This window comes from Spea bombifrons, chromosome 9 (assembly GCF_027358695.1).
Source record: "Spea bombifrons isolate aSpeBom1 chromosome 9, aSpeBom1.2.pri, whole genome shotgun sequence".
NCBI classification, from domain to species: domain Eukaryota; kingdom Metazoa; phylum Chordata; class Amphibia; order Anura; family Pelobatidae; genus Spea; species Spea bombifrons.
The window spans coordinates 22,546,542-22,569,738 of NC_071095.1; the positions used below are offsets into that span (position 1 = coordinate 22,546,542).

The window sequence follows — 23,197 nt, forward strand, 5'->3', positions numbered from 1 at the left end:
GGGCACTCTCATCTAGGGGACAGTCTCTTTTTGATGGTCACTCTCATCTAGGAGGAACAGTCTATATAAGAAAGGCTTGCTCTTGTATCTCTCCCACTACCGTTTGACACTGTATCCATGACAACCCCTAACCGGAAGCACGCCTTCCCCTGTCAGGCTCTGGAAGAAGTGGCATAACCCAAACTTCCTGGGTATGGCGGCGACTCTCTGATTGGAGAATGAGCCGTAGGGGCGGGTTGTGGGACCAGGAAGTGTCCTTGCTGGCCATGGCTGTCTGTGTCAGGGACCCCTGTGGGCTTCTGTGTATCCTGCTGACCTATCTGAGCCTGGGCTATGCCGACTATGTCATCCTCAAACATATCCTGCTGCACTCCTACTCGGAGAGGTGAGGGGCCCTGGGGACGGACAGGGGAGAAGGTAATATGAGGGATAGGGCTGGCCTGGAGGGGGTAATATGAGGGATAGGGCTGGCCTGGAGGGGGTAATATGAGGGATAGGGCTGGGCTGGGGGGTAATATGAGAGATAGGGCTGGGCTGGGCTGGGGGGTAATATGAGGGCTGGGCTGGGCTGGGGGGTAATATGAGGGATAGGGCTGGGCTGGAGGGGGTAATATGAGGGATAGGGCTGGGCTGGAGGGGGTAATATGAGGGATAGGGCTGGGCTGGAGGGGGTAATATGAAGGATAGGGTTTACAAGAGGTGTGAATGGGGTCTAGTAAGCTAACTGAAGGGGAGTAAAGGGTTAAGCCCCGTGTGAGACGTGTGGGGTTAGTCATTCTGGGAGAATAATGGGTTAATCAGGCATGTGACGTGTGACGCCTGATCTCCTTCCTCCCGTGTACCCAGCATCTGGTGCCCGCTCCACGCCGCCGGATTCAATCTAGTCGTGTTCATGCTGCTCGCCTGCCACACCAGGGCTGTGCTGTCCGACCCAGGTAAAGCACGTATACAATCTATAGGATAGAGGTAATAGGGGACCCGTCCTCTGCGCTTATAAAACAGATCTTATAAACAGATCGGAGCCGTACGTTACGGTAAAGGTTGTAACGTGGGGACGGCTCATACCCCTGCGCTCTCGCCCGTAATACCGAGGCAGGAAACGCTCGTAGAATCCCAAAGATAAGAAATAAAAGCTACAGCCGTCGTCGCAGCCTTTAATTTCTTCTTTTAATCTGCGTGTAATGAGTTAACCCCGATATGTTTCCTTGGCGCAGGGACAGTACCGTTACCGGACACCGCCATCGACTTCTCCGACCTCCGTTCTAACACGCCGCGCAAGAGCGACCGGGTAAGAGGCTCTGATTGGACAGCCGTCCTCTGGAAACGCGAGCTCTGTCGGCAAGTGGAGGTTAAAGATAAGACTGAGCCCTGTCCTAGTTACTGGGGCAGGTTTGAGTGATTAACCCTTCGTAACAGCCCTGCAATGTTTAACAGAGGCTTGTTTTGTTTATTCCGACAGGGCAACGAGGATTGGACGGTGTGTAACCGCTGCGAGACCTACCGGCCCCCGCGTGCGCATCACTGCCGAATCTGCCACCGCTGCATCAGACGCATGGATCACCACTGCCCCTGGTACCGTCTGATCTCCCTATTAACCCCCTCCCTTCCTCTCCCTGTTTCTATCCCTAATAGCTTTTATTTATTTTTTTCCCCCCAGGATAAATAACTGTGTGGGGGAATTAAACCAGAAATACTTCATCCAGTTCCTCTTCTACACAGGTATGTCCTTTTACTGACATCAGTCCATCTGTCCGTCCGTCTTAACTCTCTCTCCTGCCCCTATATATATATATTTTTTTTTTGGACAGTTAGCTGAGTGCTGTGGCTAGTAAACAGTTAACCGATCCAATATGTCCATTGTAGGTCTGACCAGCTTGTATGCAATGTGCTTGGTTGCCGCCACATGGCTGTGGCCCCCCAAGAGAGGGACGGTGGACGATGGAGACAAGGAAGGCCTTGTTACCAACCACGTGCACATGTAAGCGAGGGCTGCACACGTAGAGGAGCGGCTTTAGTTATTTTAGGACGGGCCGTACTGTGCGGGGGTTCAGATCTCTGAAAAGCTCCTGTGGCCCCAGCTCCGATCGTTAGGGAAAAGTCTTTAGGAGCTCCTTGCGGGCGCAGAGGCTGGCGTTTCGTTGGTTATGGTGGCTCTGGGCTGATACCAGGAACCGATGGTCTCAGGGAAGGGCTTGGGGGGATTTCTGATTGACGCACAATTGTATTAATCCGCTAACCCCCAGTAACCCCTTCTCTAACCCGTCTTTTAGAGCGCACTGCATCCTCCTGCTGGTGGAATCCGTCCTCTTTGGCCTCTTTGTAACGGTCATCTTTTATGATCAGGTAAGCCCAGCGAGCGCCATGTTTCTGTGTTACGTCCCGGAATGCCAGGACTGCATGCAGCTCCCGCTCGTTTGTCTTTTTCCAGATTGTGTCCATCATTACGGATGAGACTCCGATCGAGCAGCTAAGGAACCGGCTCCTTAAAGAAGCCCGCAAAGAGGTCGCTCACACTCGCAAACCAAAGATGGCCCTGCTCCGGGAGGTGTTTGGCAGAGGTGAGTCTCCTGCCCCACATCCCCAACTCTTCGCTGCGACCCATTCTGATCTTCTTACACTCATTTTTTTCCTCCATTTTTTTTACAGGTTACATGATCTTCTGGTTCTTTCCATGTAACAGCCCCCCTACCTCAGGAGGTCCTGCCTACAGCTACCTTCCGGACTATGATGTCTGAAAGCGCACTTAGTCTACCAGCCCCACGCCGCGTTACCAGGGGATCTGCGAGTATTATCTGCACACACGGCCCTCTGTAACGTCCTCTCCTCCAGCCTCGTTTTATCACCTCTTGCAGCGTTTTAGTTTGGATCGGTGATGTACGTGGAGCACCTTTCCACCTCTCTGTGGCCTTCTGCACTCACCAGGTAACCCGTCTTTGTCTTGGTGGTGGCGGGAAGGGCTTCCACCGGCAGACTTTGCGAGGCTCCCCCTGAATCCTAGGACTGCTCTACATCAAACGACTTAAAGCAACCTCGTGTCCAACAACACGGGACCGAGCCCTCCGACTAGCAGGTTGGATCGGAGCTGGTTGCCCCAGCATTGACTAGCATCACAGACATGGCATGATTCGTTCGGCAAAAACTGGTGGACTTCAAACCTCTTACCGGTGGGGGAGCCGGCACGTCCCCGGCTGCACGGACATTCTCTGTTACTTTGTTGCAATTCTTCTTTTGTGTGTGTTTTTTTTCTGTCGATATGTTGTGTTTTGTGGGGGGGTTTATCTGTCATTTGTGCTGAGGCTATTCCGTTTCACTTCCCGTGTTACCCGTCTTGCACTCTAATAGGGAGATTTGGCTGCGGCACAACCCATTCAGTTATCCGGGAGACTCTCGCTGGCAGACACTGGGTCTATACCGCTGCCGTCTCAGCTTTCCCTTTTCAGCAAAGTATTGAGCGACTCTGGTGCTGGCTTCTAGCACTTTATAAATCCGGCGTTAATGACCGAATGTTCCCGTATCCCTCCAGCAGGGGGCAGTACCTTCCACCCCTTTTAAATCACTGCAACTTAATCTATTTCCCCTACCCGCCTCCCGTGAATGTGTTTCATAGCCACGTTACACGTCTCCGGCTGTACGGCCTGTCAGTGTACGAAACACGGCGTGGCCTCTCGAGATGGCTCTACTCCCATGGCTCTCAGGCAGCCTCTTGTGCCTATCCCTCTTCCTTCTTTGGGTCGTATAATGTATTTTACTGATTGCACTAAATTGCTTGGAGTGTGCGCTCAAGCGCTGCTTAATCATGGAGACGTAATAATTTTGATCTCGTGTACCCCACGCATTTCTATCGAAGGTCTAATGTAAGACATTGTGGGTGTGGCTACAAATTTTTTAGCCACACCCACTCCTCATGGATTTTCTGGCCCTGGGGAACTTGGCCTGGAAGGTCCTTTGGAAATATTTTATATATTTTTTTATTATTATTGGCTTTTAAGGGCCTTCCAATAATTTATTCTTATTTCCTCGATTTTATCCTTGGTTTTGGGTGTTCTTGGCACGGCTTCTGTGACCCAATCCCTGACCCTCTCAGGTCTCCCCGTGCAACATATAAAAGGTCATACTGGAACTTGTTGCTGTAAATATATTTATTGCTTAATGGTTTTTAATGATATAAATACTGTACATTTCTGGTGTAAAATTAAACTAACATGGTAAAATCAGATTCACTCTTTATTGCCTTTTGTATGGTTTAGGGGTTAATTTATAACGGAGAGTTACAGTAACCCGAGGTAAGACCAGCTGGGTATAATGGGAGACCCTGTCCCAAGGAGCTTACAGTCTAGCGGTATAATGGGAGACCCTGTCCCAAGGAGCTTACAGTCTAGCGGTATAATGGCAGACCCTGTCCAAGGAGCTTACAGTCTAGCGGTATAATGGCAGACCCTGTGCGAAGGAGCTTACAGTCTAGCGGTATAATGGCAGACCCTGTCCCAAGGAGCTTACAGTCTAGCGGTATAATGGGAGACCCTGTCCCCAGGAGCTTACAGTCTAGCGGTATAATGGGAGACCCTGTCCCAAGAGCTTACAGTCTAGCGGTATAACGGCAGACCCTGTCCCAAGGAGCTTACAGTCTAGCGGTATAATGGCAGACCCTGTCCCAAGGAGCTTACAGTCTAGCGGTATAATGACAGACCCTGTCCCAAGGAGCTTACAGTCTAGCGGTATAATGGGAGACCCTGTCCCAAGGAGCTTACAGTCTAGTGGTATAATGGCAGACCCTGTCCAAGGAGCTTACAGTCTAGCGGTATAATGGCAGACCCTGTGCCAAGGAGCTTACAGTCTAGCGGTATAATGGCAGACCCTGTCCCAAGGAGCTTACAGTCTAGCGGTATAATGGGAGACCCTGTCCCCAGGAGCTTACAGTCTAGCGGTATAATGGGAGACCCTGTCCCAAGAGCTTACAGTCTAGCGGTATAATGGCAGACCCTGTCCCAAGGAGCTTACAGTCTAGCGGTATAATGGCAGACCCTGTCCCAAGGAGCTTACAGTCTAGCGGTATAATGACAGACCCTGTCCCAAGGAGCTTACAGTCTAGCGGTATAATGACAGACCCTGTGCCAAGGAGCTTACAGTCTAGCGGTATAATGGCAGACCCTGTCCCAAGGAGCTTACAGTCTAGCGGTATAATGTGAGACCCTGTGCCAAGGAGCTTACAGTCTAGCGGTATAATGTGAGACCCTGTGCCAAGGAGCTTACAGTCTAGCGGTATAATGTGAGACCCTGTGCCAAGGAGCTTACAGTCTAGCGGTATAATGGCAGACCCTGTCCCAAGGAGCTTACAGTCTAGCGGTATAATGGGGGACCCTGTCCCAAGGAGCTTACAGTCTAGCGGTATATTAGGAGACGTTTCTCTGGCACACAAACTGTTATTGTTTAAACATCCTATGTTTCCTTTAGCTAGTTGTCTTATTTGGCAATGCCACCTCTGCTGTTAGGCGGGTACTCCCTGGCTTTCAGATTCTGTTTGGGTGCAGTCCCCAGTTGAATTCCCAGCAGGCGGCGGGTGAGCTGGCAGCCGTGTGTACCCGTTAGCGGCGCGGCCTGGCAGCGGGGATGAGTTTGTTTGGCTGGGAATCCTCTCTGTTTATCTAATGGGTCTGTCTGGGTCCCAGGCTCCCGTTTAATTAAACGCAGGGCATTGTCCGCCTAAATCCCTCCGCAGCTACTACTCTGTAAATTCAGCCGTTACTCGCAGAGCGGCCGCAGCCAAGCATTAACCCTTTGTATTTGTTATCGCAGATGTTAAGCACGGCGTGGTGGGTTTATAACGAAAGGGTTAAAACCGGTACTTTAAACATGAAGCACATGTTATGTACACGGGAGAGGCGGCCATATGTATGGCATTAAAGAGCATCAACTACTCCTTAACTCTTTCTTAACCGCATCCAATCACATAGAGAGGGCCGAGGAATTTCCTAGTGTTTATTACATAGCGATGCGTGTGTCTGAAAGCATTCATCGTCGTGTGCTAACCTCTACCGCTTCTGCTGGGAGGCGGCTCCGTGACTTTGCAGGGAAGGATTACATGCCACGTGTCGTCGGCGGCCTCTTTACAATCTGAGTCAGATGGGAAAATAAGACTTTTTTTTTTCTCTCCAGCTTTTTTTGGCGCATGTTTAAAGTTCTCGCACACAAACAGAGATATGTCTTAATGTGCTTAGGGTTGGGGGCCCATGGCATGCAGATCAGGGGCCGGTACTTTGGTGGCAGGGCGTGTGGCCCGCGGCCTGCTGGCAATAATTAGCACACAATTAGTACTGAATAATTACATTAAGGGGGCCGTAAGCCTGGGCACGCAAACTTCTCACACTTCACTAGATCTGGACCACAACTCCCATCATCCTACCCCAGAAATGACTTACTGATTTAACCCACGATCCACGATATATAATGGTCCATGGTTGCTATGGTGATAAGACCAGATTCATACATAGCCCCCCCCTATTAATATACATTTCCCATACGCTCCGGGAAACGTCCGCAGGGGAGCCGAGAACAAAAGACAAAACTCGTGACTTCGTCTTATATAAATAGCTTTAAATAGTTTTGTGCATTTTTACAAAAAAAAGTACATTAGTATAAAAAAAAAACCAACAATATTAAACACAGAGCTGAGGGTTTATCTACCAACCTTACAGAGCCGCTTCGAATCCGCGTTCGGTCCTGAGATGCTGCCCCGGAGGCTGCGTTGTATGTTTGGGGTCACCGCAGTAGTTGGGTTACCGGGTGATTTGACTTTTCGTTTCATCCATAGGCGGTGTCTGGTTCGTGGGAACCGCGGTGAACGCCGACGGGTGCTACAGGTATTTCTAGTGCTTTTAATGTGCTTTATTGAGCTTTTCATTTCATTAAATTCATTTTTTTTTTCTAAATGTAATTATTGGGCATTCTTGATACTCCGGCTGCTAAATACCTAATTAATGCGCTATCCTGGGGTCTCGGTTTGCGGGAGATAGGTAATCAGTTGAGAAACTATATTTTGAGTTAAATTTAGGCTTAAATTCAAAGAACATGTGATAATTAACAATTAGGGAGCTTTCTGTATTTGCCACTAATGCCTCCTGGCTGCCCATCCGACTTGACTGACTCTCCCCCTGACTCTCATTGATGTGGCTCATCAATGAAAAGCACCCGAAAATGACCGCGACCGTCTCTTTGCCGGAGCCGCCCTTACCACGGTATGACATGTCATGAATAAATAATAAAATAAATAGCGTCATACGATAACGTTATTGCTATTAGGAGGTTGCCCACGGCGGGCGGCCGTCGGCTTTGATGGGACGGGACATATCGGTAAAGCACCTCGAGCGGAGCCGGGCAAAGTCCTGTGTTTGCGCCCGGTTCTGCCTCTTATCGACGCAGATTTGTTGGGATAGCACCATGTTAAGAAGAGATTCTCCTTCTGATGTCATAATAGCGGCGAGACCGTGTTTGTAACGGCGCCAACGATATGCGGCACCGTGTCTCCGGATCTAGATCTTTTCTAATTTGATCTAGATTCCCGATAGATATGGTTCCGTTCTGTAATTTAGCCTCTTATCATTACGGGAGCTATTCCCAAAAGCCAGGCGCCTCCTGTCCATCAGACAGCACCATGCCCTGAAAACTGTGCTCTTGGGCCTAGCTCCCAGGCATCTTTTCTGTAAGATTGTGTCAATATAATAATTCTATGTAATATTTGCATGTCTATATTAAATAGTTTGGGTTTCCAGACCCTACTTTCAGTCCACAAGGAGGGAGTTGACTCCTCCGCTGAGTTGCTTGAATGCCTCGTTAAAAGATGCTTGTTGAGCAACGTCATCTAACGCGAAGAGCTCCAAAGTTAAGTACGTTTGGGGTTTTCTTTTCACCATGGACCCCATGAGGCATTTGACATTCAAAGTCCACCAGGAAGAGAATGGCTGACCAAAGAAGAAAACGATGGAGAAAGAAAGCCACCGGTGGTGGACCTGCCATCATCAGGGGCTTGTTTGAGACCAAGCAACGTCAGAAATGTCTAATCTGATCAAGGAACTGGCTGGAATCAGCCTTTGGCAGTCAAACGGCACCAGTTACCTTACTGTCTATTTACGAATAGTACCACGCGCGTCTTGTGGATTGCCCATCGATTCGACGTCTTGTTCCCTTGTTCCGGCCTGTATTACCATTTCGTGGAGAATACGGAAAGCCGTGGGCAAACAAGTTCTTAATTGTTTCATTGTTCATGAAATTGGAAAACCTACGAGGCTTCAGAGAGGAGATGTCTGCAGAGAGTCTCAAATTGAGATCTGGGCTGCTTGAGAAATGCCCCCCCCCAAAGTGCTTATACCCAGATCTCATATTTTTTATAAAGCTTAAGGGTTTATAATCACAAAACAATTATTTGTAGCTTTTGCTGGTTCTCCTCAAAATTTCCAAAATCTGGGCTCTCCGCTTCATCCAGTCCTCAGCCGTTTTTTTGGGTTGGGTGGAACGGGTGGTGGGTTTTGGAACAAAAAAGGTGTATTTGAGACGTGGAGCTCTCTGGTCACTGACGACCAAAGCTTGGATGGTCAACGATTGTTTGAGAGGCCCGCGTCCAACGATTGTCTCCGTGGATTTGGTAGCCCCGCTGTACCGCACGCTCACTCCTCCTCCTACTTGGACGTCCAGCTCCGAGGGCACCAAGATGTAATTGCCGTTGAGCGCATAAGACCCGTCTTGCCTCTTAATGGCCAGATAGACGCCGTCGCTGGTGGAAGATGAGCCGCTGCTCTGTCGGATCAGAATGTTGGTGGCTCCTGCTGGGATGGTGATCACGTCGTTGTAGCCATATCTGAGAGCAAATTTGGACAAAAGGTTAGCAACCCAGTAAACAACATTTTCAGATATATAAACACAAAGGCTTTTAAGCTCCCCCCCGTATATACTTTGTATTTATTATCGCTGGGATGTTTGCTTTGCGGAAGGACAACCTCATAGATAAACAGTTTTCCCTGTGAATATAAATAACGCTAAAAATATAAACATGCAATTTTATGGAACATTGTGGCACCATGTCCGTACTCCTTGTGTTACTGTCCCCGTTGTGCTTTGTTGATCGTTCTAATGCACTCGTGTATTTGGCTGTAAAGTCAGATGGTAGATCCTGCAGCAATGAACGTCGGATCCAAACACCACCCAGAAGAAACCTGATCCACCTCAAGATTTATTACCTGGGTTTAGTGAAGGATCCATAGGTCTTTGAGCAGGTGGATCCATTGCCGCCGCATACCATGCACTTATCAAACTTCTTCTTTGATCCGATGACCCGGTCGCACCCTGCGTGGACACAGCGACCTTGAACACACACCGAGGTCGTGTCTGGAGAACACGGAGTACCGTCTGCCACCTGCCGATAATAGAAGAGAGGTCTCTGCATCAACGAGATATCGTTACCTGGAGCCGTTCCATTTTATTAATAGAGTGCCAGCAGATTCCGTAGCGCCTTCATAACAAATCCAGCATTCTGGACACATTTCACTTTAGTTTTTTTGGGTTGAGACAACTTGAAGGGCTTATCGCTCCTCGGCCTGGGATGTCTTAAAACTCAACTTTTCTTGGATGCGCTTATACGAAGGATTCTTTGGCAAAATGTGGACATTAATAAGAGGTCTGCTTACCCTTGGTTCCAGTACGTAGTAATACCCCAGAGGACGAGACTGGCAGGTAAGTTTACACTGGTCCTTCTCTGCAATGCCACTGTACCTCGGCACCCAGTCCATCGGAGATGGGAAACCCTTGAAGAGATCCGTTCTGTGGTTGTACACGGCACACTGCTGTTCCCGGTACGTCAGAGCTGCGACACAACAAAGGAGAACATTTGGTATCAAGCAACCCCTCTTGGTCCTAACTGTCCAGGCTTCGTAGATCATGAGAAACTCACCCGTGCTGCCAACACACTCCTGTGTGTTACAGGAACGGTACTGGGTCCTCTTCCCCTCGCAATACTTCCCCCCATTCCTCGGGACAGGCTTGTTGCACTCACGATGGGAGAATTGCACTCCCCCTCCGCACGTCCGAGAACATTCTCCATATGGACCCCAGGAGCCCCATCCTCCGTTAACTGGAGTCTGCAAAGGAATTCAAGTAGAAGATATTACAAATGGCATTCCCCTTGCCGTACAATGCTAGAGAACAAAGTCGTTGGGATACCAAGCAGAATCCAAGAGGAAGAACTCACGTTGAAGGCTTTCATCTCAACTTTGCTGATGCACCGTCCGTTCATACAAGTCTTTCCAACGCCGCACTGAGTTCCATCAGCCCAGGGGAAATGCTTGGTCTGGCACATGAAATGCCCGTCGATTCTACCCGTACACCACAAAGACGAGCAGGGAGTGTGGAGATTGGGGCAATGCCGAGAGTCTGGGCCAAAAGTCAGCTGGCACTGGCGGTCGGAGTCGTAATCGTTACCCGGGAAGGGCACGGGTAAACGCAGAGGAGTTCGAGGTTTGTCAAGAAGACAGTGACCTGTAGAGAAGGACATACTTGTGATAGAGTACAGAAAGTTTTGCCCAAACTTAAATATAACAAAAATTAAATCGAGCAATAATTAGAAAGGCTTTTAGCAAAGGTGTCTACGTAGGTTGCAAGTTAACAAGACTGTTAATAAAGTCTTACCATGCCCATTGTCCAAGAAGTCGGTGATAAACTTGGCGCTGCAAGGAGACCATAGCTCTTCAGGGTCTACATATGACATCACAGGTGCCATCATGTGTCTGGTGTTGCTGGCGGGCCGGTTCAGTTCCACACAGGGCTTAGAGTTGTCATGCAACATGTTAAACACGTGACCTACAAAGGACACATGGAAACGTTGTAATGATCATTCTCTCATGGACTAAATGGCGGCCATAGATCATTATAGATTAGAATAGATTATGGATGCGACTCAAGTGTTTTATCTTCCATCTACTTGAAGCTCTTTGCACATGAAGGTAACCTGCACATCTCTAAGCCCTGCCAGACTCCGATTCCCACCATCCCTGTCCAGCCATAGCTGAACTGCATATTGGGGCTTAAATACATCTTGCGGGCTGGTTATTCTCTTACCAAGTTCATGTGCAGCTGTGAACGCAGACTGTAAACCATCATCTTCCACTATGGAGCAGCTCCGGGATGGATCGCAGACTGTGCCAACGTCGGCCATCCCGAGCGTGTCGCATGTGGACAGCCCGCATAGGTTCTGAAAATAAAAAATTACGTGGCTTAGACTCAAAACGCATTGTCGCAACCTGGAGAAAACCATTGTGTTGGAACTCCAGTCTACATACCTGCCGGGTGAAGAGTATGGCAGTGTCAAAGTGTTCCGAGTCAGAGTCATTAGGTTTGTTCAAGCCTTTCTGCCACTCGCAGAAGTTCCTCAGCATCTCGGCAGCGTTGGTGGTCATCTTCAGACCCGAGTAGTTGTTGTGTTTGTCAGCCTTCCCTATTACCACCAGACGAGTCACCACCACATTGACCGGGTTCTTCAGGCTTGGGTGGCGGAAAAACTTTGCCGTGGCGGCCATGACAGTCAGCAGGTAGCGTTTCAGGCCTGCCCCGTGAAATGTCGCCATGGTCTCGTCTGCCACCACCAATGTCTCCACGTAACGAGGGACGGAAGCAAAGCGCTGAAAGAAATGGGGAAAAAAAGAACGTCGTGATTCCGCATATCAGACCAAGAAAAAGAAGACAACAAGTGCAGATTGACGGGCTAACTAGTGTAATAAAAAAGCATTCCATGACATCACCAAGCCAAACTCCCAAAACGCGTCAAAGAATGAAATTCTCGCAGTCCGGCGGTGTTACTGTAACTGAGCTTTGAGCTGTCTTTCATTACCTCCTTGGAGGCACATATGTGCGGATTTACGAATCACACCCGGGCCTCTCGCTCGCTTTCTCTACATGCCGCTTCAGCCTCGCCGGTTCTTCCGATATCTGTGATATTCATTAATGTATCTCTGCCTCATCCATCATCCCGAAATGTGCTCACAATTTACCAGGTGAAACAAAGTTCAAAAATGAACTAAGAAGCGGGGTCTGCTGTGAATTTACGCCGGACTGCAATTGCCCCGGTGAGGTCCTTTGGATTTTTGGTTTGGGGGGAAGGTTGGGGGTTTGCGTAATCTATCCATGAACATGTACAATGTATGCCACGTTCTGTCACAATGGCTGCAGTGTTTAGCACACGCTTGGCTTCCGGTAGCCTGCAACCGACTGGCGGACGCCGAGTCCTGATCGTGAATGCTGGACCATTCTAGGCCATTAACTCTACCTGACTGCCCCGCAGCGCGTCGCATCGTCCCCTCCGTGACTTTTGATGCGGGTATCGCTGTCCGAGAGCAATTAGGCTTCTGTGTGAAGACTTAGAAAGTTCCCTGGAGCGATCAGAGCAAGTCTGTACTCGCAGGGTTTTCACTCACTCACTAAGTGGAAGGATGTTATGTTTGTCAGCGGGCTGACGTATCGCTCTTACGGGGTGTTCGGTTACATAAATATGAGTACAAAATACAGAGTGAAAATATATATACTAGGGTTTGATGATCCCCGACTTATAAAAGGTTCTAAGTTGCAGAGATAATTTACAGAATGCAGCCGTGTGCTGCTGACATTTTGCAGAAATGAGTTACGGTCGTGACAGAAAACCTCCTAATCCCGAGAATTTTAAGGGAGGACTTGGCTATCCGCCAGGTTCTTACGAATCGGTATAAAGGTTACTTTTCTGACGACGTGCTTTTCTCGTTACTATTCACGTGCGTAATGAGTTCCGTGTACGTAGGAACGACGAGGGAAAAACACCCAAACAAAGGATGGTGTTTCCCGTACCGTAGCATCCCGGCGTTTTATGATGACAGCTCTCTGGAATGGTTTCCATCTGGACTCTGAACGTCTGTGTTTGGTTCTCTGAAAGCTTGCGCAAAGCCCGTATTAATGGGATGTCCTCCTCGTGCTGAATAAACTATGTGTCATGGACAGTAATGCATCTAGTTTGTGTGTTTGTGTGTGGGGGAGAAGAGGCTTTAGAGAGGAACGCTACGTACCGAGTCAAAATGTTCTTAGAAAAGCTCCAATACATGACGCATTGGTTTGTGCAATATTCATGTATCATCGTCGTATGTGTCGGACTTCTAAGGATTGGGGCAAGATGGAAGGGACGGCGTTGTTTTGGAATCTACGCTCATCTTTTCCATGTCACGGAAATCCCGGCCACACGCTCCAAAAAGCTCCTGAAATATAGGTTTTTATTTGAAGACGTCTCAGTGAGAAACCCATCTGGCTGGAGAAAGCCGGAGATCCTATCTGTGCGGTACGGTTACAGAGGCTCCCGCGTAGCCCTTTTCATTTCCTGAAGTATTCCGGCCCCGGTTACGCGGCATTGTCCCTCATCACAGGATTTCACGGGCGAGCGCTCTGGATGCCGTTCACCTATTGAGCATTGTGCTGTAAGCCAAGCCGTGCCAGTTCTACAAAGACTACATTCATTCATTCGTCGTCTGAGGGGGCAGCGTAAGGAACTCGGTGTCGGAGCCCTGTGTTTGGACCCCTTGAGTGATCCTTGGCGTGTCTCCACGCACGGTTGTCTTACCCTTGCTTTGTCTAACGCCAAGCCGGGCACTGGCACGGTGTCCGCCATCACGCAGTAGCAGCCCGCGTGCCGCGGGAGGATTTATCGGCGAGGGCTTCATGGCTTACGTGCCAAAGCCTCGAGTGCTGTAGCGGGTTACTAATACAACACACTTTTGGGACACCAAACGGTCGTATTTCGCTTGAAAGGAGATGGTTTTTTTTTCTCCGACAAAAGGGCATTAAGTGCCAAGGCGGGTATCTTGGCTTCTCCGCTGCTCTAGACGGCGGCTCCGGGAAAATCTGTTGCCACAAATTTCCAACACCGTTTTACATTGTCAAGTCTTTGGGAGCGAACCAAGTAGCTAAACGCGGTCAGATCTCCAAGATCGACTGCCAAGGCTTGGGAGAAAAGGCTGTTGGCTTGTGCGATTCTTCCGTTTTTTAGAGGGCGAGGTTTGGAGATGCTTTTCGCTTACTTTTTTTCTTTCCAAATGAAACAGCTGCGGAAGACGTTGCATTATTAAAACGTCCCGAACGTGATGGGAGACACTGAAACCCAACTGATAGATAATATACCAGTAACTTAGTACGTATCTGGTTACACTCTCGCTGTTCAAACGACAAATCAGCGTTTAATTCCAAAGCAGCGCATGAAACCGGGTGATAAGAGAGCCTTCGAGCCCCTCTTTCCCCAGTCTACCTGCAGTGGGTTTTATGATGTCATTATTGATGACATCATATGTCCCCCCCGATCTGCTTTGTTTTTCATCTTTTGGTCCCGGGACGTCTACATGCGCTTATATCTGTATTAAATGCACAGAAGTGTTAGGTGGCAGTCCTGATGTTTTAGGCACCTGTACGGAGTCTGTTAGAGTCGGTAGCAGAATGCCCGTGACGTTGAAGAATAGACCTGGTTAAAATAAATGAAGCTTTTCCACTTTGGTTCATATAGCTGGTCTTAAATGGAAAAAGTGTGTGATTGGAAAAAGGATGATTGTAGGGGAAAAAAAAGGTTTGTGGTAAAACCATTAGCCAGCATAACCTTGAATTCTTTGGCTGGAGACCAGAGAAATCTCGTCTCCTGGAAGCCAGTGAGATGTCAGATTTCCATCTTTTACCAGCCCCCACAGTTGGTCCAGACAGAAACCAGTGGGAGGCATCCATGCGCGGGTCTGATACCCGGCACAGTGGATATGCTTCTTCCACTCCTGAGTGGGATGTACACTTTACCATCCTTCCGTTAACAGAAACCTAATAGGGGCAACCCTCATTTACTTCCTCAAGTCTTTCACCATCTGCTTTAGAATCTCTACAATGAATCGGATATTAGAAGAATCTTATGAAGGTTCTACCGGGGTCACGTCAACAAAACGAAACATCCAGAGCCTCGACAATGTGAAAAGGCACGAGCTGTAATTTTAGCTTTTATGTGGTTTTATTTTGGAGTCATGTCTGACTGCCAGAATTTAAATATATAATGAAGGCAGTCGTCGGAAGGTCGGAAACGTGGGGGATTAAATGCAAATATATTCTTGGGAGTCTGAAATGATGGATGAGAGTTCTAAAGCTTCGGAACACTGAATTTCCTTTCGGGTGAGGCATGTCCCTGTCGATGTATCCGTCCGTCAACAATCGTTCCTTGTTCAAGTCTGGTTTGTTGAGGGCCCGTTTGGGTCGGCCGGCTCGGGGCGTACAGCATTGAAATGTAAAGGGAGAATTTCAGCCGATTCGATATCAAACGGAGCGTGACCGGAGCCGGCAGTCATGCGTTCCACCGTGTCATTACAATGACTGGCTGTTCCTCTCGTACGTTAAACGAACTCATTCGGGGACTTCAGAGCCTCCATACATTGTAACGTTTGGCGTTTGAAACAGCTTCTCGAGGAATGTAGAACAGGTTTGGACAAGGAATGAGAAGGTTTATTAACATTTAATCAGGACTGGATACACTTTTGCTCAAATATAAATCTACCGTGGCCCAGAACAAGAGAATTCTCAATTCTTTACCTCATTTATCTCTCCATATGAGTTTCTACTAGTGACAATAGAATATCACAGTGTTACGCTGCTAGGATCAGCTGCTAACAGATTATATGTTCTGTAAAGTGAGTTTCAGGGGGTCCTGTTGTGTATTTCCGAGTGTCGCCTGCTCCCCTCCCAGTCTGGCACTCAAAGGGTTAGATGACATTAACCTGATGAGTGCCGGGGCAGAATTCACACCTCTAGCCGGTAATGGCCTTTGCCATAATGGACCTCGTCGTTAAAGATCAGATGAAGAATACAGGACCTACGAGCTTCGCTGGGTATGGTGCCAGTATGCTCGGCTGCCCCGTGGATCTCCCCAACTTGACCCCCAGAACCCCAGGTAGGCGCGGGGCCCCAAACCTGCTAACGTTGGTCACACATTGCCATATCTTAAAACTGGGAGCCAAGGTGCTTTTATTTTTCTACCACATCTGCCGGCAAACGAGAAACGACATATCACGCGTAGCGAAAGCGATTTAAAACCGTCCTCGTCACGGTTTAACGCAGGCAAATGGTTTGGATCATTTTTAACAGCGACGCAGCTTGCCTTTCCTACCTTAGTTCATACTAAGCGGTAATGATCGTTGGCCGCGTTTAAACAAAATCTTGACATTTGTCGTGCAAATTTGGATTCTGGTGGAAATGAGCCTTCTTTGCGGTGTCAGGTGCATGGAGTGCTGGTCATTCATCAAGCAGAGAGCTGTTTGTCGGGGACACAGAGGAGCCATCTAGAATATCGGTGTATTTTGCTTTTCAAAGGTTTGGGGAAAGAGCCGGACTTAATGGGGAAGACTATAGTTGGCTAATTAATCAAACCGTCCAAAACCAATAGCTTTGTGTGTGTGTGTGCGCCAGTTTCTACTGTAAAATATGACATTTAATTTGGAGAATTCCGCGTCATAAATGTGCCTGCCAACCATTATTAGAACTGTCACTTTATTCTAACGAAAAACATTGTTTCCGAAACCCTCCCCTGGTTCCTACCTTGGTTCTTCTGCTTGAAGTTGCTCTGTTCTTCGCGTTGTTGTCGTTTTCGCCTATGTTCCCCGGGACCGTGACGGAAACCTGCGGGCCCACGTTGCACATAGGTCCATTGGTCTTCTCTGGGACCTTCCAGCGGATGATGTGCGCCCCGACGCCCTCGGCGCTGTTTTGACCTCCGCCTTCCAGCGGCTGTATGTGGTATTCAGCTCCCCGGTAGTGCAAAACGCCCAGAAGCGAGGCTCCGTTGTAGTTCACGGCTGCGATGGATTCGGGGTCGGAATTGACAGCTCCCGTGAAGTAACTGCCGGATTCGGAGAGACCGCTGGCATCGGACTGTCCGTTTCTGCCCAGATACTGCACCGTCAGGTCCTCTGAGAGGAAGCTTGGATCCCTCTCCAAATCCAGCACCAGTTCTTCCCCAAACGCACGGAACCGGAAGATCAGGTGGCTTTCGGAGGGTTCCCCGTAACCATCCCCATGCCCGGCACGCTGCTCCTGACTCAAGCTGGAGTTTAGTCTTTCCGGAAACACAATTTCCTCCTTGTAACTGGCTTGGGATCGCTCTCCAAGAGTAATTACCACGTGCACCCAACAGGCAGCAAGTGCAGCGATGCACAGCATCATTCTAGAACGGGACATCTTCGTACAATAATCACTTCGTACAAGTTCACAGCGAAAAGCCCCAGTGTCTAAGTAGAATTAAAAACACATTTTGAAATTCTGAAAAAAATTATAAAAAAAGTATTCCTTCCAACAAAATGCCGGGAATTCTTCCTTCCGCCCGAGCCGTGGCACAATTTTCTTAGAATGTCACAAAATCGCGTTCCAAAAAGAAAAATTAATAGAGTTTCTTGCTCTTAGTCTAAAAACTTTTCTGAAACGACGTAACACCCGCTCTTTCTTAGAATCCAAGAAAGCGAATGTCCGGGCGGATTTTATTTTCCTTCTTTCCTCCTTTCCTTTCTTTTTTCTCTGTTCTTTTTCTTAGAAATCAAGTTCTTGCTGAACTTCTGCCACGCTTATTCTTTTTCTTGTCTCCAGGATAAGTTATTCCAAACCAAACCCCCCGAAAAAAGACAAAAAAAAAAAACCAGCAGAAGAATTCCAAAAGGAATAATCCAGATAACGTTCTGATCAGCGTATAAATTCTCTTCGGGTAAAATGGAAAATATTTCTGTTGCTTTGGCTTTTCCTCCTTCTTGAAATGTTTCCTCTTTGATAGCAGCTTTCTCTCTCCCTTCTCTCTCGTCCCCTGAACTGACTGTTCATTGAAGCCGAGTGCTGTATTTAACAGCTGTCCCAGCTACTCAGAGATTGGCTGGATTTCCTTTTTTTTTTTTTTTTTTCGAAACTCTTGTTTAACTCAATTGTCGAGCTGCTCGCTCAGTTTTTTTTTTTTTCTCGAAAATCGTTATTATTAATTTTTTTCCTCCTCCTTCCCTCCCTGCCCCCCCCCCAGAGGAGCTGGAAAGAGGCGCTTTTTATTTATTTTTTTCAGATTGAAAGTTTAGAAGTGGCAGCAAAAAAAAAAAAAGAAATACAAAATTTCAGCCAACCGGCCAAATTCTGACACAGCTGTTTTATGTATTCCGCGTCGCTGGTTTCTCAGCTTTGTTTAAATACAGTCATCCAACTGTCCATAGGTTTGTTTTGCAAATACTTTATAGTGACAATTTTAGAAATGGGGGAAAAAATACACATGGGAAAAAAATTATATTATTTTGATTAATTAGAATGTTGATTCTGCCCGTGAGGTACCGCGGGCAGCTTTTGAATGAATGGGGTGTTATGATTTGGGGTGGCATTATTGAGGACATATTGAGATTTCTGCATATAGAGCAATAATTTAGTTTTTCACCTGTAGTAACACAACAAAGATTGGACCTGTTGTCCTTCAATGGCAATCAACAGAGAGTTTCTGGACCTTTAATCACTTTCATTAACGACAACGGTGACTTGCAAGCGAGAATAAAAATTCAGCAGAAGTTCTAAGGGTACGACACGGTGGGAAGCCGCTTGGGAATATGTATTGTTTGGTGACAAACGTGTAAATCAGATCTGGCAATTCCATTGTGCGTGGACTGGTCTATTCACAAAGGCTTGTTGGGCAGAATCAGTTTCACCCCACAGGAGGAGGCAGGTTAACCCAGAACAGGGTCTGTCCGGCTTAAGGACCGGCTCCACTGCCGGTTCTACTAACAGGTCTCACCCACTGAGTCGCAGTCAGCTCGAGGGCAGCCAAGCTCAGCTCTTTGGCAGATCGATGGGAGACACGCAATGCGCTACTCAGCAGAAACTTAACGTAAACCTGGGACTTGAGCCTCGTTTCACCAAATAAGGGCCTCTAATATGAAAAACTTTTATTAAATGCAACTCCGGCTTGAGTGCTTCTTCTCACATTACCGCTGCACCATTCCGAGAAATATTTTTACATCACGCTAACCTTTTGAGATGGATGTGAGACTAAACAGCCAAGGAGCTTACAGTCTAGCGGTATAATGGCAGACCCTGTCCCAAGGAGCTTACACTCTGGCGGTATAATGGCGGACCCCGACCCAAGAGCTTACAGTCTAGTGGTGTAATAGGAGACTCTGTCCCAAAGAGCTTACAGTCTAGTGGTGTAATAGGAGACCCTAGCCCCGGGAGCTTACAGTGTAATGGTAGAATGGGAGCCCCTGGTCATTTGACAATAGTAGTACAGTACTCAGTCTAGCTGAAGATACTCACAGTATTGCTCAGTATCGCTATGTGTCACTTTCTCCACTAAATGTGTAAGCTCTTGCTGCACTGTTACCTCATGTCACTTCCTTTTTTTTGGGTGGTTTTGTGTTCTAATCGTTCTGTAATATCCGCTGTAGAAGAGACAGGTGAGAGTGTTGATCACACCGCAACATACACTGTTGCGTCCTGAACGGGAAATAAAGTCTACAATGGAGACTTTGAGATAAAAAATGTCCATCGGACAGTTGGTCTCTACCTGCCTTCACAGCCCACCTTTCCATCCCGGATTTGGGGAGGTTTGGGATTTACCCTGAAACTTTTTGGAACAGTCACCTTGTGTTTTTAGAATCTGATCTTAATTTGTTTAACTTCCAGAGCTCTTTTAAGACGTTTGAGCTCAGGTTATGATATATGTTTGGAGGTTTTAGACCAGGTAGCAGAAGAGGCTAATGTGAGGCTGGGAAAGGCTAATACTGTTTGCTCCGGTTTGAGTATTTGGGTTATACAGTTACATGGTATATGCTATTAGCTCATTCAACAGCAGAACTGTTCTTCTATTGTTTGCAGCCCGTTCTGGAGCAGTCTGTGCATCTCAAATTGCAAATAAGAGAACTGTTAAGGTGCCTTGGCCCTAGGTACACCTAAAATAGTCTCCATGCTGCCCCAGCATGCATTGCTCTGCAGGGAATAAATGGGATTAGGTAAATTAGAGGACTATTTAATTGGGCCCTTTGGACTAGGTCTGTTATCACCTTATCTTTTTACTTTGTTTTCCAGACCCAAAACCCATTGTTTTCTGTAATAAGTCATGGAAGCCGAGGCCTTCTATCTTCAAGCGCAACCAGGATCCAGAAAGGACAAAAAGATAAAAAAAGGCCACCGGGCATCGTTATTGTCCCTCCTGCCCTGCCTTCCCTGATGCCCGCTCCCTAGTCCATCTATCCCTTCCTCCTTAATCCCCTGCCAAAGAGGTCTCAATCTCCACCAAATGTTCCACCGACGACTCGCCTGTCAGTGGTAATGCGGCTTTCCCTCCCAAGGTTGCCAGGAAACACCCTCTACGGTTCATCGAGGGCCAGAACTGGGCACTGACTTTGTGGTTGGGCCCGGCAATGCTCCTCCGATGACGGCAGTGGTCAATGGCAGACATCGACATTGTAGTCAGGCTTGTGGCTCAGGGCGATACGAAGCTTTTGCCAGATGCAAACAGCTTGGTGGGGTGGCTCAGCTCGCTGTTTCTTGGGCTAGATGGCTAGTTGTGCTCCTAGCCGGCCCCTCGGACCCACGTATCACGATGCAGGATGATCTGGAGTGCTGACTTACGCTGAATGAGAGGTGACTCAGGGGAGAGGGAATGCCGCTTCGTTGGGGGGGTCTCAATAACCCATTTTTCCCTATGTTGTTAATAATAAATGAGACTTCATTTGCCATGTTCATGTTTCAGTTTGTTTATTGGTTGTTTTTGAAAGTATTTAGTGGGGCATATGCCCCTTATTTCCACGTGGACCTGCTACAAGCTCTGAAACAACCATTGGAGGGGAATGTGCTGGGAGAAGAACGCACTTGGATTTATGGTAAGATTCTCCTAAGGAGGTCCACATGATTCCATATTCCTGCCCACAAAGTTAACCCCATCCCACCTGTAAGTGTGAACATCTTGTTTATTCCTTCTGTCTGATCTACTAAATGTTGTAGCTGTCCGTGTATCTATGATACATGGATACGGTGAACGGATAGTTAATTGTATATACATTGTATCACTGGTTATGTGTTACTTTTGTCGTTGAGTTGCTAGGAGCTCCGACGTAAGGCGTCATTCCGACACGTAATGAATTCATTTTCTGTGACTGTTCCGTGTTTTCCCATCTGCCTGACAAGACGAGGAAAGTCCTGCAGCTGAGACGTCAGAGCGAGCCATTCCCAGGCTGTGCTAACGGGAAGCACTAACTCACAGCTTCCCATGGCCCCCAGGCCGTCCCATTCCCTCTACTGCCTCTAGCCGGACGTTCGGGGCAGAATCTCCATCTGTCGACGTGGATCTGTCTGTACTCCCTCTCTGTGTCATCCTGCGATGTGTAATAGCACATCCTGTTCTCTCTGTAACAGATAGGTGCTGCTTATGTTGTAATCTGCTGTGACGTCACGTGTATAATCTGTACCATATTCTCTGTTGGTAGGTGCTATATAATGTATTCTTCTATACATCTTATGTTGGGTATGATACAGAATCCCGGTGCTTGGATAAAGGGCCTGACAGCTCCCTTTTCCTGCGATAATCATCTGGTCTTTTTTCTTAATTATGTTGCCCTATACGATCTTTACCATTTTCCCTCCTTCCAACCTTTTTAGTATTTAGAAACAGAATCCCCTCTCCCTGACCCTTTTCGTCTGGGGTGTAGCCTTTTATTGGGAATTGTTACCAGGCGCCGTTATTTGCAGAATTTGAGCATTTCCTTCATGGCTGCCCTCATCTCACCTCTGCTCCCCTAAAATATCTTTGTATCGAGTTTAAGATTTAAGCTAAAACTTCCACACCATTACTATAAACAGGATCTGCATTCTAGATGGTTATTGGGACTCTCACACCTTCCCCTGACCCCGCTCTTCATTTAGCTCCAGATTACAGCCAAACCTGCATTATCTTGCTTACTCTAAAAGTTTAACTTGTTCCTCTCCAACCCTCCTGACGCCATTCATTAAGCACCAACTACATCGAGCTGTAGTGTTTTTGTAACTTAAAACAAGCGAGACCTCTCAATTAGTTTCAGCCTTCTTACCAGCTAATAGACATCTTCAACGCATCGGTCCCATGAGATCAACTAAAGCCTAATGTTTCCTCCATCTGCTTCTGAGTGTCGGGAGCTCCATAACTCAGCCATAGCCTTCTACTATTTCCAACTCATAATAGTTCTCTGGTCCAGCCATACCTTTGTTGTCTTGCCACAAGCCCCCGAGCTATCTTTTAATTTCTTCTGACCACCATAGTGGACCAATGTCACTGACACCCCAAGAGACGTTACTTCCGTTTGACTCACCAGAGAGGTTCACAAAGCAGAAAAAACAACTCACAACTCATCTTACTGTAATATCCAAGGTTAAAATGTATAGAGAGTGAGTTATTTGTACGGTCTTTGGTGGGGAACGACCTAGTGGCGTCCAGTTTAGATGAAGAATGAACGTAATTCTGGTATTTTGGTTATGTGTGGCTATTCCCTGATCTCATTTGCCTGGTTATTCTCCCCTCCAAGACTCCCTTTTTTTATCTATAATCCTAAATTTTCTTAGCTGGGAAGGAACTATTCATCATTCTTGCATACCACAACCTTGAGCCCTTACTGCCTTGTTGGAGAATGTTTACAAACAGGCGAGCTGGCAGAGTTCCCAGACAGTTATCATAATTTACACCATACATATGGGCATACCAGTTGATAAAGTAAATGCCCTCATTGGTGCTTCCTGTTCTGACACATTGCCCCAGTCCACAAGACTAGTTGCAACCAGGACAAGTTACGTTGTCTACCCTGTGAGCTATGGGAATAAACTGCAGGATTAGAAGCTCAAATTGCAGACAGTTTGTTGGTACTGGGACCAAGTCAATCACTATTGGACAACTTCATGGTAACCTGAGGCTGAGGACACGTGTCGGTATGTTTGAGTTTGGGAGGGGGTGGCACTGGTAGATTCCTGGGGAGACTCCTTACCTGTCTCATTGGGGGGCAAAGGGTGAACGGGAAACCCCATCTGGTCTGCCGGAACCAGACTCCCATGCTACGGACACTCGTAGTCCCACCATGTCGCTCTTTTCAGGTTTGCTTGTGGTGGGCAATACTCGGTGGCTGTTAAGGAGAGGGACTACTCCAGAGGAAGTTTC

At 47.6% G+C, this 23,197-nt stretch overlaps 2 protein-coding genes across 2 annotated transcripts; one reads left to right on the forward strand and one right to left on the reverse strand.

The window, feature by feature from the left end:
* The first annotated feature begins 253 nt into the window (after positions 1-253).
* LOC128504850 (palmitoyltransferase ZDHHC3-like) lies at positions 254-2,821 on the forward strand. The gene is made up of 9 exons (XM_053475096.1): positions 254-385; positions 847-935; positions 1,215-1,288; positions 1,460-1,572; positions 1,658-1,719; positions 1,864-1,978; positions 2,271-2,343; positions 2,429-2,558; positions 2,647-2,821. Exons 1-9 carry the CDS (start codon positions 267-269, stop codon positions 2,733-2,735), a joined length of 864 nt encoding a protein of 287 aa, XP_053331071.1. The 5' UTR covers positions 254-266; the 3' UTR covers positions 2,736-2,821.
* Positions 2,822-8,324: 5,503 nt separating this feature from the next.
* On the reverse strand, positions 8,325-17,253 carry ADAMTS4 (ADAM metallopeptidase with thrombospondin type 1 motif 4). The gene is made up of 9 exons (XM_053475070.1): positions 16,606-17,253; positions 11,322-11,660; positions 11,101-11,233; positions 10,672-10,842; positions 10,235-10,521; positions 9,938-10,124; positions 9,675-9,850; positions 9,228-9,403; positions 8,325-8,848 (listed from the first exon to the last, which is right to left on the reverse strand). The coding sequence occupies exons 1-9, from the start codon at positions 17,242-17,244 to the stop codon at positions 8,413-8,415; spliced, it is 2,544 nt and encodes an 847-aa protein (XP_053331045.1). The 5' UTR covers positions 17,245-17,253; the 3' UTR covers positions 8,325-8,412.
* Positions 17,254-23,197: the final 5,944 nt, after the last annotated feature.